Here is a 14,319-nt window from a genome sequence, read left to right on the forward strand (position 1 = left end):
AAAGCACAGAAAAGAGGAGTGCTGATTGCTTCTCTCTTCAAATTGCCTGCTGCAAGAATGAGCTCTTTGGGCTATGTCAAGGGAAAAGATTAAGTAGCCATTCATTGCTTGGAATTCCAGTACAGTTCTTGGAACGCCTTAAAAAGAGAGCAGTTTCTTAAACTGATCCCTTTATCTAAATGGCAGTTACAGCTAGCAGAAACATAAAATGAGCTCATTTGCTTGACCTGATTTGTATGGAAGCTTCAGAGTTAAGGCCCTTTGCTCTGACATGGATTTGAAACTGGTCTTGAACAGAAGGCAGCAATTTGGAGCTGCTGACTCATGAGAGGTTCTTGTGAACATGAGGGTCTTTGTAGAACAGCAGTGACTCCCTGAAGAGCTCAGTGGTTTCCAAAAAAGTTTGAAGCTCCTCTTTTTTATTACATCCTCCTCCTCTTTCTCCTCCTTCTTTTGAAAATGGGAAAAATCAAGGCAAGGTGGTAAAAATTTGCATTTTGCTCTGAACAGCTGAAATGGCATTTGTATAGTCAGGATGCCCTAGTATGCCATGCAAGTCAATCAGCCACTGCTTTGCCAACAACATGTTGCTCAAATACTGCTTGTCGCTTAGATGGAAGTCTGCTGCATGAGCTGTGTGTATATGTTCGCTTGAACGCAACTTCTGTTTTGGTTTTGCTGACATGGGGACAAGTTGAGCAAATTCAGGATGACAGTTTGATTTTTCAATGATTTTCACAGCTTAAAAAAGGCATATATGAAGAAATTCATGCTTTAAGGAAGGATAGAGCTGCATGTGGCATGGAGGCCCTCACTTTTATCCCAGTGCAAACATTACTACAAACCAAGAAATGCACATTGATCCCACACTGTTCAGTGCAGTGGATCTTGTTTCTCCTGGAAGAGTTGAATAACAACAGTTGTGCAGCTCACACAAGCAGTAGGACAGTCACACACACGAGAGAAATCCTTCAAGGAGCTACAGGAACTTACGATCCGGCTGTTCTGCTGGAGGGCTCTGTATGTTATACAATCTTCACATTTATGAATTACAAAAAGCATGGTTACACCTCACTATCTACTGTCTATTTTTCAGCACGTTGTATTTCATGCTAAGCTGGCTTTTGTTCATCACTAAAACATAAAGACAATTCAGTCTTTTCAATTTTTTAATGTGAAAAGCTTAATAGTTTTGATATACTTCAGATGCTTTTGATTTTTAAAGAACACTGCATCAAATGTGGTGATACAGTTTTTATTTGAATGCATTCTGAAGTCACTTGTGTGTAAATCAAGAATGGATTGGTAAATTAAATTGCCTAAGCCATGCCAGCAGCAGCAGAGCTGGAAATTGCAAAAAGCATGTAATAAAGAGTTGCAGACAAGTTATCTCCTTTCTTTCACCAGTCTGTGAGCTGTAGCAGCAGCAAGCATTCAAAATCTACTTGATTTCACCACAGAGCACACTCAAGTGCGGTTCACAAACTGTACTGTCCTTGAACCATCTGGGGTTCATAGCATGAAACCTCTTATATTCTTCAGCTTATAAGATTGTTTGGTTACTGCTGCAGTGGCTGCCACTGTTTGCTTTGCAAGTTGCTGCTTTCGGTATACAGCACATACCCCCCAGTAGCTTTGGTCAAAGTGCTTACATAAACTGAAGCCTAATAGCAATAAAGGAAATGCATCCAATTTTCCCACCTTTGAATTTCTTAGAATCATGGATAATTGTGACTTTCGAGCTTGAAGGGAGAGAACCCAGCAACAAAAAAAGAAACTGTTCTGTAAGTTCTGCTCCTCATGATACAAAGTTCTGAACTTACTGCAAGCATTATACAAAATGGAATTTTCTTTCTTTCTTAAATATTTGTCCAAAATGCCTCCTTTTATTTTTCTTTTTCTTTTCTGAGAAGCTCATGGCATTGCTCAGTGATGCATTTTGCCTTGCAAGAAAGGGGTAGGCAGAACATTATTTGTAAGCTAGGCATCACTGAGGTCCAGCCTCTTCCCCATGACTCACTGCAGCTCCTGGCTGATGGCATGGCTCATCTACTCCTACCTACTTCCTTGGTCTCTTCAGATGTTTGCTCATCACCCACTTGTCCCTGCAGGCCACTTTACACAGCTCTACCTGGTTTCATTCAACTTGAATTTGTTCGTCCCTCTGTTATGTTTCTTGTTTGGTAGATGCTTTTGCTTCACTCACTATTTATCTAGAACTAGAGGATGCTGTAACACAAGACTTGTTGCATCCGCTGATGGGGACAGTTCCCTGCATACTGACATCACTGCCTTTTAGATCTTCCAAGCAGCAGACAGAAGCTCAGGGCACAGGACTGTAGGACAGCATAGCAGCAACACTCTTTCCTCAGCTGAAGTAGCGCTGGTTTGACTGACTAGCACAGGCAATAGTAATAGTGGAAATTAGGTGTGATAAGCTGCACAAGCATACTGTGCCTCTGACAGCATTAACAAAATTCTCAGAGGTACTGGAAGAGGTAGATCAGCATGGCTCTGTGCCTCAACCAATCCAAATCCCAGGGATATAGTTCCCCTGGGGGCTGTGAACACATCTGTGTGTGTCCATCGCTCCCATTGCTATGCTTGACAACCGCCAAACTCAAAACTGAGTGTAGTCTCACGGGGAGAGAGAGACATGTGCTTTAGCTACAGTCACACCTTGGATGGCATCATGAACAAACCAGATGTGCTGAAAACAGCACTGCAGGCTGTCACTGCTGCTGGGACTGCCTGGCAGATAAAAAAAGCTTGCAAAACAAAGAAAAAATGAAAACCTGTTTTACCTGTTTGAATATATGTTAGGCAGCTTTTTTACCCTTTTCCTTTTCTTCTCCATCTTTCAAAATGCACCCAAAATTCATCCACCTTGAGGACGTTTTACCATCACCTCTAATGACCCCAAACTCATGGCCCTTTCATGCTAGCATTTCCCTATGCTCTATTTCTTCTGAGCTTGTCCTGTTCCGTCCCTTTGGCTGTGTCTGCAGCTGGGGTTTCACATCCCAGCATCAACTAGAGCCTGAAGACACTGCTGAGCAGATGGTGGAGCTGCCTCTTGCACAGCCCTGCTGCTGTCCTGTGGCATTCTGCTTCTGTACAAGGCAGTGGCTCCCAGCATATCAGCTGTGGATGTGAAGACCAGACCTAGGGTAAAGTAAACCATGTTTGTTGGTTAACTTTCTGGGAAAAAAATCCTGTCCTTGTGTTTAAGTATATGGTAAAATTAACGTAGATACAGGCTGAGAGAGGAATAAGGACAAGGTGGGGATGGCAGGAAATTGCAGTGTGTTCATTAGCATATGAAGAGGGCTATTTTTATACCAAGTGCAAGGAAGGCAACATGATCAGGTGGGCATTTAAGAATGTATTTACATTTCCAGCAAACCATGGCAGAGGTTTTTCTCTAGAACTGCATGTGCCTCTGATGTTCCTTTTGAAGAAACCAGTATTCCTTCCTTACCACAGATGAACTCAAACATGCTTGAGAAAAGTCCAAGTCTAAAAATTCAAGAGACTTGGCTCAAGCTGCTGACTTACTACCAGCTGTGTGTGCAAAACAAACCACTTTGCTTTCATATGTTCTGAAACAAGGACTACAGTGAAATGAAGATGTTACCTCACAGGTTCCTTGAGGCATGGGTCACTTTTATCAGAGATCCCTGGGTAATTAGTAAAGTGCCCGTACTGCCACCACCAAAATAAAGTAATCCTCAGCTGAGGAGCACCATGATTATGTTGTAAAGTGGAAACTTAGCCTCCTTAGAGGCACTGTGAGCCTGGCAGTTGGTGATGGTGCTAATGTGTCTTGCTTTGTGTACTTTTAGATATACAGTTCAGCCTGTTGTGGATCTTGAAAGCTTAGAACTAAGAATATTGATTTATAGAGTTTCTGAATTGTTACTGAAATTTTAGGAAGTGTATTAAATTAAAAAAGAAAAAGCTTTTATTGAACAATATCTGTCTCTTTAAGTGACATTTCCTGTGGAGGCAGATACTCTTCAGTGTAAGGAACACAAGAAGCTGGTCAATATTTGTGTACAAAGTATTTCCAGATTTCTCTTTTGCCAAACCTTACATCATCCTCACTAGAAAGTTTGAATATTACAACCTTTTGCAACAGGTTTCAAGCAGGATGGAATGGAAGCAAAGAAAAAGTTGCCAGGAGTCTGTACTGGAGTTGCAGTGGAACTGGTCTTTCATTTGCACATCTAACCATTCTATGGGTTCAATCTGACTTAAAGGAATAGTTTTCAATGTACTGGCAATTTTTTGTGTCAGCCACCACAGATCTACAAGGCCTCAGGCTTGGAAGGCTTGTGCTTCTCTGGCATATATGCACCAAAGATAGCACATTGCTGAGCCAAAATAAGATAGTATAGGTATATTTGAAATTCATTATATTAACTAAGATTTCCAGTCCTTGTTTATAGACATGAAAAAGAACCAGATACAAAAAACTGTATTTAAAAGGTTGGAGTCAGAAGAAATTAATGCTTAAAATGACTCTATAACCATACACAGCCAACCTACATAAGTGCAGATCCTCAAGAGGTTTATGATTAGTAGTTAGCCTTACTTCTGCCTAATATATTGTTACCTTGAGATGTAATGAACACTGTACTGCTAAGAATCATTTACAGTGAGTAGATTTCATTGCAAAAACTGATTCTTTTCAGTCAAAGTTTTAGCACAAAACTGCATGTTTCTACTTCTAGAGGAAGGTGTCCCTGTGTCAGGCTAAATACTGACAATCTCCCACCTCTGCTTCCTACTGCTCCTTCCACGCATAACTCTGTCACAGCAAGCCCCGGCTGAAAAGGACAGCATGTGACATTGCAGGTCACAGCAGCTCCTTGGTCTGCAAGGAGAATTATTGCTGTGTTATGTGAGACGAATCACATTGTTCTGGACAAATTCTCAGTGAAGGAATGCAACAATAAGGCTTGTGTTAGTTTGCACTCTTGCTTGTGCTGCCTGGCTCAATGAATTTTATGGCTGAACAAAGCACGAGCAATCAGTGGATCAATTTTTCAGGCTCTTGCATTCAACCCTCTCTCTGAATGGGCCTGGCTCCCCCAGTCCTCGGGGATGCCCTGGATGGATCCCCATTCTCCTAGACTGGGGAATGAACAAAGCTCACACAAAGACTTACAGAGCTGCCTTCAAAAAATGTTTGGCCCTGTGAACTCCCAAGGACTGTCACCTGTTCTTATTTAAGACTTTCTTCTCTTAAAGAGCACTGTGGAATGCACTGTTACTCTAACCCTGAGCATTTTCAGCCTGGCTTCACTGTCCTGTGGTTATGCACCCTGCTCCTGATGTCCTGTTTCTCTAACAAGGTTTGCTTCCTTTTTGCTCATTACAGAACCCCTTTCTCCTCCCTCTGTTGCAGGAGCCTTGTACCCTTCATGCACCCCAGATCCACCCTCTAGTCCTCGGGCCAACACCATCCCAGGTGATGTGGAATGGCATATCCTCAACTGGTAGCAAGAAAAGAGTGGGGAAGGAGCTGGGCACAGGAGATAGGGCAGAACACAATGAAGTATCACGTAGGAATGGCTTTTCTGTGTTACACTGGTTTCTGCGTATAATAAAAAATACCTCTTTCCCCCCAGCCTGCCATTTTCCTCTCGTTTCTTTCTTTCTCCTCCTAGCTTCAGGTTATCTCTCTTCATGACCTCTCTGAAGCCACTGTGGTTAAAAAACAGGGTAATTTGTTTTTTACCTGGCTACCACACTTTGATAAGCTTAGAAAAAAAATCTAATTCTCTCCAGGCTGTGAGTTTACCAGCTATTTAAGGTAACAACTCCAGATAGTTTCCTTAAACTGCCAAGGATTCTGTTTGTTTGCATCCAAGAGAGTGAGTGTTGACAGGGAGCCTGGAAAAGTTTGGGACAGAGCAGTGCATCTTCTGCACTGGGTCCTGCTGGAGCTCCCCCAGTCTGGTTTGCTTTTTGGATAGGAGCGCAGGAAACTCTGGAACTGGCCTCACACCTGCTGGGGTGATGGGGACAAACCTTTGCCAGAATCAACCTTTGCACACGAGAATTTTTAACAGAAAATTTCTTTAACAAACTTCTGAGAGAGCCTGATCCTTCTCTTTGTGGAGTTAGTACTGAAGCTCCTACTTCATTTCAGTGGGGCAGGGTTGGCTTTTCTATCTGTGAAGTACTCAGGGAGTACTGAGGTAAAGACTAGCAAGCCTGACAGCTGCAAAATTGTGGTGTTTGGAAAACGAAACTTTCTGAATGTTTATTCTCACCATAGAAAATAATTTCTTTTTTTCTCTGCATTCTGCTCGTTCTCCTGGGCTCTGCAGCCCATTATTGCAAAAGAGGCAAGACTAATAGCAGAGGCCAAGGTATGCTCAGGAAAGCATTACAAGTATTAGATTGCATTCATGCACACATGCTTATCGAGCAAACATGTAAATATATATTTGCTTGCATCTTCTAAGAGAGTCATTCATGACAGAAGTGTGCATACAGTATAGGTGATTGTTAGGAATTTTTATTAGACACCAGTCCACGTACTGAGGCACTTTCTCAGGCATTACTCAGGAAAAACTCACAGCTTTAACATTATAGTGCTCAAATGCATGAAAATCCATAATGCATTGAACAGTGTTTTTCTTTCAGCACAGAAGTTACAATACTTCTGTTGCCATGAGCCTCTACAAAAGTGTATAAGTTAAGTGCTTTAAAAATGCATTCTTAGTAACTTTTGGACATGCATCTTCAAGTCCACTGTAAGAGACTTAACATCCTTTGCCTCAAAAGAAAAACAGGAATCTGTTTCCAGCCCAGAATTCATTAAACACTTGATGAAATTTCTGTTTTACATTTACCATTTCTTCCCCAGTTATTTCTAGAATTTCAGAACGTTTCTGCTTTTCTAATAACTCAGGATAGCCATTCCAAACTGAAGGAATCTAAAAAGTTGTTCTTGGACAACAGTTGTCACTAACTAGAATTATCAGGTTCAGAGAAGGAATTTAGGCTTGTCCAATAAAACCAAGTAAGATCATGGCCAGTGTATTTGATTATGAAAAGAAGTTCCATAAAGTATTTAAAGGGTAGAAAAAGTTCATCTCTTACACATCACTTTGATAATGCGTTAGTAGACAAGGTTTTACTAATTTTTAATTCATTTATTAAAAAGGGCTAGAATGCTTTCTTCTTTCTTTTTCTTTCTCAACAACATACACAAAAGCAATTTCCCACAAAGCAGACTTGCACTAGGACATGAGATGGAAAACTTATGTTTAAAACCTATCTCCTTTTGCTTAAAGCAGAGAGATGTTCTGAGAAACTGGTACAGTATGACAACATTTTAAACACAGAGGAGACGAGATTTATCTGGCTGGTATACAGTATAAAACAAAAATCGAACACCAATGTTACACTGCTATATTGAAACAAACCACATTAATTAGATGCTTTGAAGTCAAGCCTATATTTTCTTCAGTTTTTTCATGAATTATTGATCCACTTTCCTCATTAAATGGAATGGCAGGCTCTTGCAGTAAATGAACAAGTGGCTACAACATTTATATAATCAAATATGCTCTGCATCTGGCAATAAAACATGTTTGTGTGTAAAACATGCTTTCTCAATTGACATCCCTGCAAAATAGATTTACTAGAACAACCACATTTCTTTTCTTTTGTCTCTAAAGCACAGCTTGCCTTGCATCATCATGCAATCCAGCATTCTACTCTGATTGTATTAAGCAAAATATTTTCCAAGAGCCTGTATTGTGCACTGTGCAACAGAACATTTCTTCTCTACAATGAGATGTAAATAAACTGTCTCACTTACCTTATTTTCTCCATTTCTGCCGCAGAGGCCTACAAGAAATCAAATAGGAGCAAGTGAATGAAAGAAAACATTCACTCTGCAGATTTATGCATAGTTAAGGCTTTCCGAATGCTCCTCGACAAGTGGCTACAAAGCGCCGGCCAGCGAGCCCCACATCTGCATTAGCCGAAAATAACGCTGCCAGCTGAAGTGGGGAATAAAGCCGAGCGCAGTGGGAGCCCGCTATACCCACGAGCCATGGGCACCAGAATGACTCAGTTGTAGCGCTGAGGCAGAAAACGGGGAGGGGAGAAAAAGAAGAAGAAGAAAGGGGAAAAAAAAAAAAAAAGGCAAAAAGCAAGCGGCAGCAAGTAACAGGTTACTGAGCCTCCTGGGTTTCCCAGGGAAAGTTGAATTGCCGTGCTACCCTCTGTGCGGTGGGCATGGCAGCGGGCTGGGCTGGCGGGGATTGACAGTGACTTCATCACACGTGAATTTGGAGCTCAATTCATCATCTTTTGCAGAGCTCGACAGATGGAAGGACACGAGCTTGCCTCCTTAGTGGGAGTTTCGAGTAATCAAATTACTTTCCTCAAGTAACACACTATCGTGACAATTAGCATCTCAATGCATGGAGGCGTCTGGTTAACCCTTCCGCTGCCGCTGCCCCGCCCGGGGCTCCCGGCCCCGGCGCCTCCCCGGCTCCTGCCCCGCCGCGCTCCCGTTCGCCCTCCGCCCGCCGCTCGGCTCTCCCACGGACACAGCGGTTCTCCTCGCATCCTCACTGACCCAGCACAGCCGTGGGTGGGCATGTCATTCATCTGCCTGCCTTCTTTTTACCGTATGGATGCTGTAAATTCCTACTTCTACAGCACGGAGACTCGTTATTTTCTCCAGCATTACTTATATCCAATACATAGTCTTGTTAACCCTTTGGTTTCTTTTTTATCATCATCTCGTGCAGATCCCAAATAGATGCTCCCGTTTCCTTTTAGCACAGCACTGGCACGGAATCTCAGCTGTTCTCCCAGTTCCGCTTTATTGTAACGAAGGAAGGAGCACTCAGAGCAATCCTGCAATCTCTAGAGCAAGATAAATCCCAGCATCACAGAATCCCTTATTTATACTGAAAGCATTGGCCATTAATCATAAGCACTTTAGACCTTACTGATGAATGGCTAACAATCATATTTGAGTATGAAATAAATTAAAGATTAAAAACAGAGAAATGTAAATTTAATCAGTTAACCAGCAGGAAATTTGTCAAACTGCCTGATAAAACATCCCAAATGACAAATTGTTGGTTCTTCATCGGGTCACTTGTCTTCCCTTTTTCTCATTTACTTTTGATTTGCCCATTACAGAAGTTGTCAGTCAGACTGGTGTTTGCCTGACTTGCTGGTAATTTCTGATGACAAATATTAAGGATTTTAGCCATTCACCATAACTTGGTTGGCAGGAAGCCAGCTGCAAGAAAAGCCCTCCTCAGTTTCTCTGTAACATATGTAACACATGTTTACATGGTCCTTGCTATGTTGGAACCACAAGGTTGTGTGTGGAATCTTGAGATTAAAAATGTAACCTATGGACCCATAACTGCTTTCTCTAATTTTTCTCTGTCCGTTGAATCCTGCATATTCTGTAGTACACAGGAAATAGATTCAACATTGCTGATCAGAAAATGAACCACAGAGGATTTCTCTCTGGACACGAGAGACTACTGGCAGACCCACGGGCTTGCCAGCAAGGCTTTCCAGACATGAGCTCCTCAACATGGCCCTGCTCGTCACATTCCTTTAATTTTGTGGGAGATGACCTAGTTCTTTTGCGAGGCTACTCACTATTTCTTTGCCTTGAACTCTGGGCGTGACTGTGAAGACAGGGTACTTAGAATATCTGATTTCAGAACTTCTATTATAGCAAAATCTGCGGACATAAAGGGAAGATGCCTGGCCTTGCTTTTGCCTAGTGTTTTTTATAATGCTGCACTCTTGGGGTCAGTGCGGGGGTTGCTTTGTGTGATTAAATCAAAGTATTGAGAAGAGGAGCTGTAGACTGATGTTTTGGTGATACTCATCTGTGAATGCAAGTGACTCATTGGCTGCCAATCCTGGCAGGAAATTAGTAGGGAGAAAAAAGCACAGCAAATTCAAACAAGAAACACCAATTCAAACAAAAAAACTAAACCAAGCTGCAATTACTTTTTTTTTTTTTTTTTTTTTTTTTTTTTTTTTTTTTTTTTCCTGGTAGGGTTTTTTACCTCCTCAATGTAAAAGCTCTTTGTCCCGTGTAATATGGCAAATTTTCCTTCATACCATTGAGGATGTTCTACTCTGCATTTCCCTGGCAGGTTGTGCAGTAAAGAGATGTCTCCTCTCTGACATGGAAGCTGTGGGTTCAGATCAATCCTCCTTGAGGAGGATGCTCTGACCAGGTCAGGGGCCTCTCTGGGCTGCAGCACTGCAATGCCCTGTTACGTCTTTTGATGGGGATCCATTTCCAGTAAATAACAGGAGCACAGGACAGGACTACAGCATGTTCTGCTGTATGTTCTTCAGCAGATTACCCTTGCTTTCAGTCTAGGGAGTCAAATGAGCATATAGATACTAGAAATGGTGAAAAAAAAAGACAGGAGCATATCTAGAAACATAGCTTTCATCCCAAGCAGTTTATTTTCTCAGATAGCTGTGTCCTTTAGAAAGGCAATTTTTTTATCCCCTTTTTTTTTCTTTTTCTTCTCCTTCCATTTCTTCCTCTTCTCCATATTTAATTTTTTCTTTTCTTTTTTTTTTTTTTTTCATTTCCCCCCTAAAAAAACCTTAGCAACTCACAGCTGTTTTAAAAGTATCTGTTTTTCTGAAACAGCTTTGTAATCACAAGGTGACATTTTTACTAAGGCAAAACTCCTGGTCCTAGCCAGATCCCTGCCATTGATTTAGCCTGTGGAAGCTTAGAGGTTGCATCATCCTCCCACTGCTCTCTATGAAGGCTCCTATCTGAAATGTCTCACTGAATTGATTTATAAATATATTCTAAACAGCTCTGCATTGGCCACTTTGAGGACAAATCTTGTCCTTGAAGTCTTATGGGACCTATTTCAAGCAGATAGACCAATGTAAGTGTTGGTGCAAGAATGTCCTTAATGGTAAGTCATCCATAAATTGTTGCTTCCTAGTGTGTTGATTCATTTCAAGTGATTCTTGATGCCTAAACTGAAGCTGTGTAATTTTCTTAAATTAATATTTTAAATTAAGATTGGTAATTACCTTTAATTATAAAAAAATCAGATGTAATTTATTTACATGGTTTTTTTTAAACAATATCAATGCAGTATGACTAAAGAATTCATTTAATTGGCCTAAAAATAACAATTTTTGCTTTTAATAAAAAGTTTGGTCTGAGTAACTCAATAGGCTACATTTCTATATACAGTCTCTTTACTTAAAATACTGAGACATATTTGAATATGTAATTTTTACAGACATACTCTGGCAACTCTGCCTGGAAGGACTTTTGGGCAATGCCTAATAATATTGATAGAAACCTGATTTGAAGGAACTAAGTGTGATACAGTGAGCAACTACCAAGACTCACCTTTTTTGGATCTGTTAAACATTTAAAAATCCATTTTGGGGCAGATATTAAGAAAAGAATCAGTTACTTTTTTTTTTTCTTAAATATAATCCCCTACCTCTCACTTATTCTAGATTGCAAGTTGACATTCCTTGATATCCTTTGAGAATAAAGTCATTTGCTGACTTGAATGAAAGCATGGATGCTCTTAATGGAAACTCCAGAAGATTTTACTGTCTTTTCCCCCCTCTTTAGAATATGTTTATTGCCTTTTAGACAGCATGACAACCTCTGGGTTGTTTTCAAGTTAGCAGAGTGAATGAAGGATACTGCAATCCCCTAATTTTTTATCTTTCTATGTTTCATTAATGAGTCAAACAAGCTCAAGACAATGGCAGAATATTTTTATTCATTGACATAGATAAAGCTTAGTATAGTGATCCAGTTATTTGGGGTTTTTATATAATCAGTGTCTATAGAATTGATTATTGAACCTAAACATTTTTTAATGAAAATGTCATGCTGATGGTCTATCATTCTATTCAGTTCACATTGTGTTTATGTTTTATTTTCTTTATGATCCTGTTTGAGGAATAAACAACCATGAGATTTCAGATCTTTCAGATGTCTAGTGAAATTTCCTTCCTTTAAAACCTTGAGGTTAATTTTCATCCTTCTACATCTGCCCAATGTACATGTGAAAAACAAGAAGTACCCTGGAGGTGAATTTTTTATTTTACTTATTATCTTTTCTTTTCTTGGAAAAAGCTGTTTCATTTTAGAGGAGGGATTGGACCCAGAGTCTGGCTCAGTGCTTACCAAGTCTACTCACTGTGTTCGGTGACTTTGGAATCCCATATTGGCTTGTACCAAAGGTGCCAGAAAAGAAAGAGTAGCAGGGAGTTACTGCCACTCATTTATTCTGACGGTTTACTCAGACTTTTTATTATTGTAGAAGTTACTTTTGTTTCTTTGTTGAGGAAAGCTGTAAATGAGAGCTCATTCACAATTAAAGTTGTCTGGACTTCTGGCATATTTGTAAACTGCCACATGTTTTCAATCCAACTATATTACTTCAACATTCTTTTGTGCTCGTTGTAGCAAAGTGTTATTGATAGAAACCATTGAGGTCCTTTTTCCTTTCTTGTCCTGTAGAGGACAAGAGTTAAAGATTTGATTTAATAAAAATTACAGTCTACATAATTTGATAGGATCAATCTTTAATTAGATGTTAATCAATTTTTAGAGATTTCTTTTATTGGATTTAAAGTACCACTCAGGCAATGCTTGAAGAAAGACTAAAATTTAATCTATAGAAACTAAAAGAGCTGCAGGAAATGTCCATTTGCATTTGATTGTATTAAATGTGTCTGATAGATGTTTACGAAAAAACAATCAGCTTTCTGTAAAACTCTTGCCTGAAATTTTCACGGAGATATACAGAAAATTGATTCCAAGTCTCCATATTTGCCACTGTAATAGATATTTTGCTCAGAAAGTATGTGCTCCTGCCACACCTCCACACCACAGGCCATAAAACACATCCACTATGCTCAAACCAGCTGAAGATAGTTCATATAGAAAAGGTGAAGAGATTTGACACTGAGGGAAGAAGGCAGAGGCTGCCAAGAATAACAGCCTTTATCCTTTCCATACTATTAAACTTGTTGGAACTACTGAAATGAAAAATATTTTCTCTTGGGAAGAGAAACATCACACATACTAGAAAGAATGGGAGGGTTCCATTAAGCTGTGGAGGGTTTTCATCTTGGACATGAGGAAAAGCGTTTGTCAACCAGTTTAGACTTACCAACCACAAGTAAGTCGTAACAAATCTCTCAACACCACCTAGAGCAGAACTGCAACGTCCCAGCATTCCCTCCCTATCTGGGACCAACTTTGATGTTTTGTGGGGTGAAAGAAGAAATCCTCCACAGCAACACTAAGCTAAAAATGAAAACTCAGATGTTTGGGACTAACTGCAAACAGCAAAAATATGGTACAAATGGACTTCAGTCAGTAAACAAAAAGATAAATTGTCTTTTTAATTCTAAGAGCAGATGACTGAGTTCAACAGCCAGAATTTTTACACTGCACCAGAACACCAGTAGTCTGTCATGCAATGTCCATAAGGCTGCTGGGGTCCATCTTGAAACAGTGAGATTTGTTTTTGCCCTGTTTTTCCTGAACACTACTAAATTGATTGAAATCAGACGGTGATTTTAACCATGCTAAATTTTGTATAACCAGTTCTCTCTTTGATCTTGTATCAATTTTGTGTTTAAAGCTTTTAACTCCCACCCTGTTTTTAGATTCCCATACACATTTATGAAGAGATGTTTTATCTGAGAAGGAAAACAAGATGTGATTCTCTGACTGGTCTCAGAAGATTGTGCTCCTTTCTCTCAGTCATTTCAGTATTTCTTCTCAGGATCTGTTCCAAATTACCTTAAATCCAATTTGAAAGTTGGTGATCAGAATATACTTCATGTACAAAGCACCTTGGCAGTATTTTGTATGGTATATGTATGCTTCAGTGACACTAAAGAAAATATATCTGTAGTGCATCTTAAACTTGTCTCAGATTTCTTGTGGTTCTCTCTCACTGGAGGCTCAGAGTTGTTTTATAGTCTAACAACACACCTGGATCTCTGTTTCTCTGCTGCTGCCAAATGATGAGCTCCACAAAATGAAGTCTTGATGTGGATATGTTGTGTTAAAATTCCATTATTCTGCTTATAAATAAACCAGTTCTTGTATGAACTTCCTAACTGCTGTCAATACCTCAAAATACCTTTATTTTTTAGGCAAACTGTTTATTGCCTCAAAGTCACTAACAAGTATTTGCCACAAAATGTGTCCAAAATCTTCTTTGAAAGTTCCAATAATCCCTTTCCAACATGACAAACTTCCATTTTAACATT

General features: G+C 39.9%; 1 protein-coding gene across 7 annotated transcripts in view; it reads right to left on the minus strand.

Moving 5' to 3' along the window:
* BEGAIN (brain enriched guanylate kinase associated) overlaps positions 1 to 14,319 on the minus strand; it is a 158,331-nt gene that overhangs the window by 105,102 nt on the left and 38,910 nt on the right. For 6 of the 7 annotated variants that reach the window (XM_066188810.1, XM_066188814.1, XM_066188809.1 and 3 more), the window contains one exon: positions 7,844 to 7,872. In XM_066188810.1, the coding sequence (XP_066044907.1) occupies positions 7,844 to 7,857 (14 nt within the window). In that variant the 5' untranslated portion in view covers positions 7,858 to 7,872. Of the gene's footprint in view, positions 1 to 7,843; positions 7,873 to 8,611; positions 12,751 to 14,319 lie in introns of those variants that run through there. The other variant, XM_066188811.1, reaches the window with a different exon arrangement.

This window comes from Chamaea fasciata, unplaced genomic scaffold, assembly GCF_029207755.1.
Source record: "Chamaea fasciata isolate MVZ Bird 193981 ecotype frontalis unplaced genomic scaffold, bChaFas1.0.hap1 SCAF_7, whole genome shotgun sequence".
Classification (NCBI taxonomy): domain Eukaryota; kingdom Metazoa; phylum Chordata; class Aves; order Passeriformes; family Sylviidae; genus Chamaea; species Chamaea fasciata.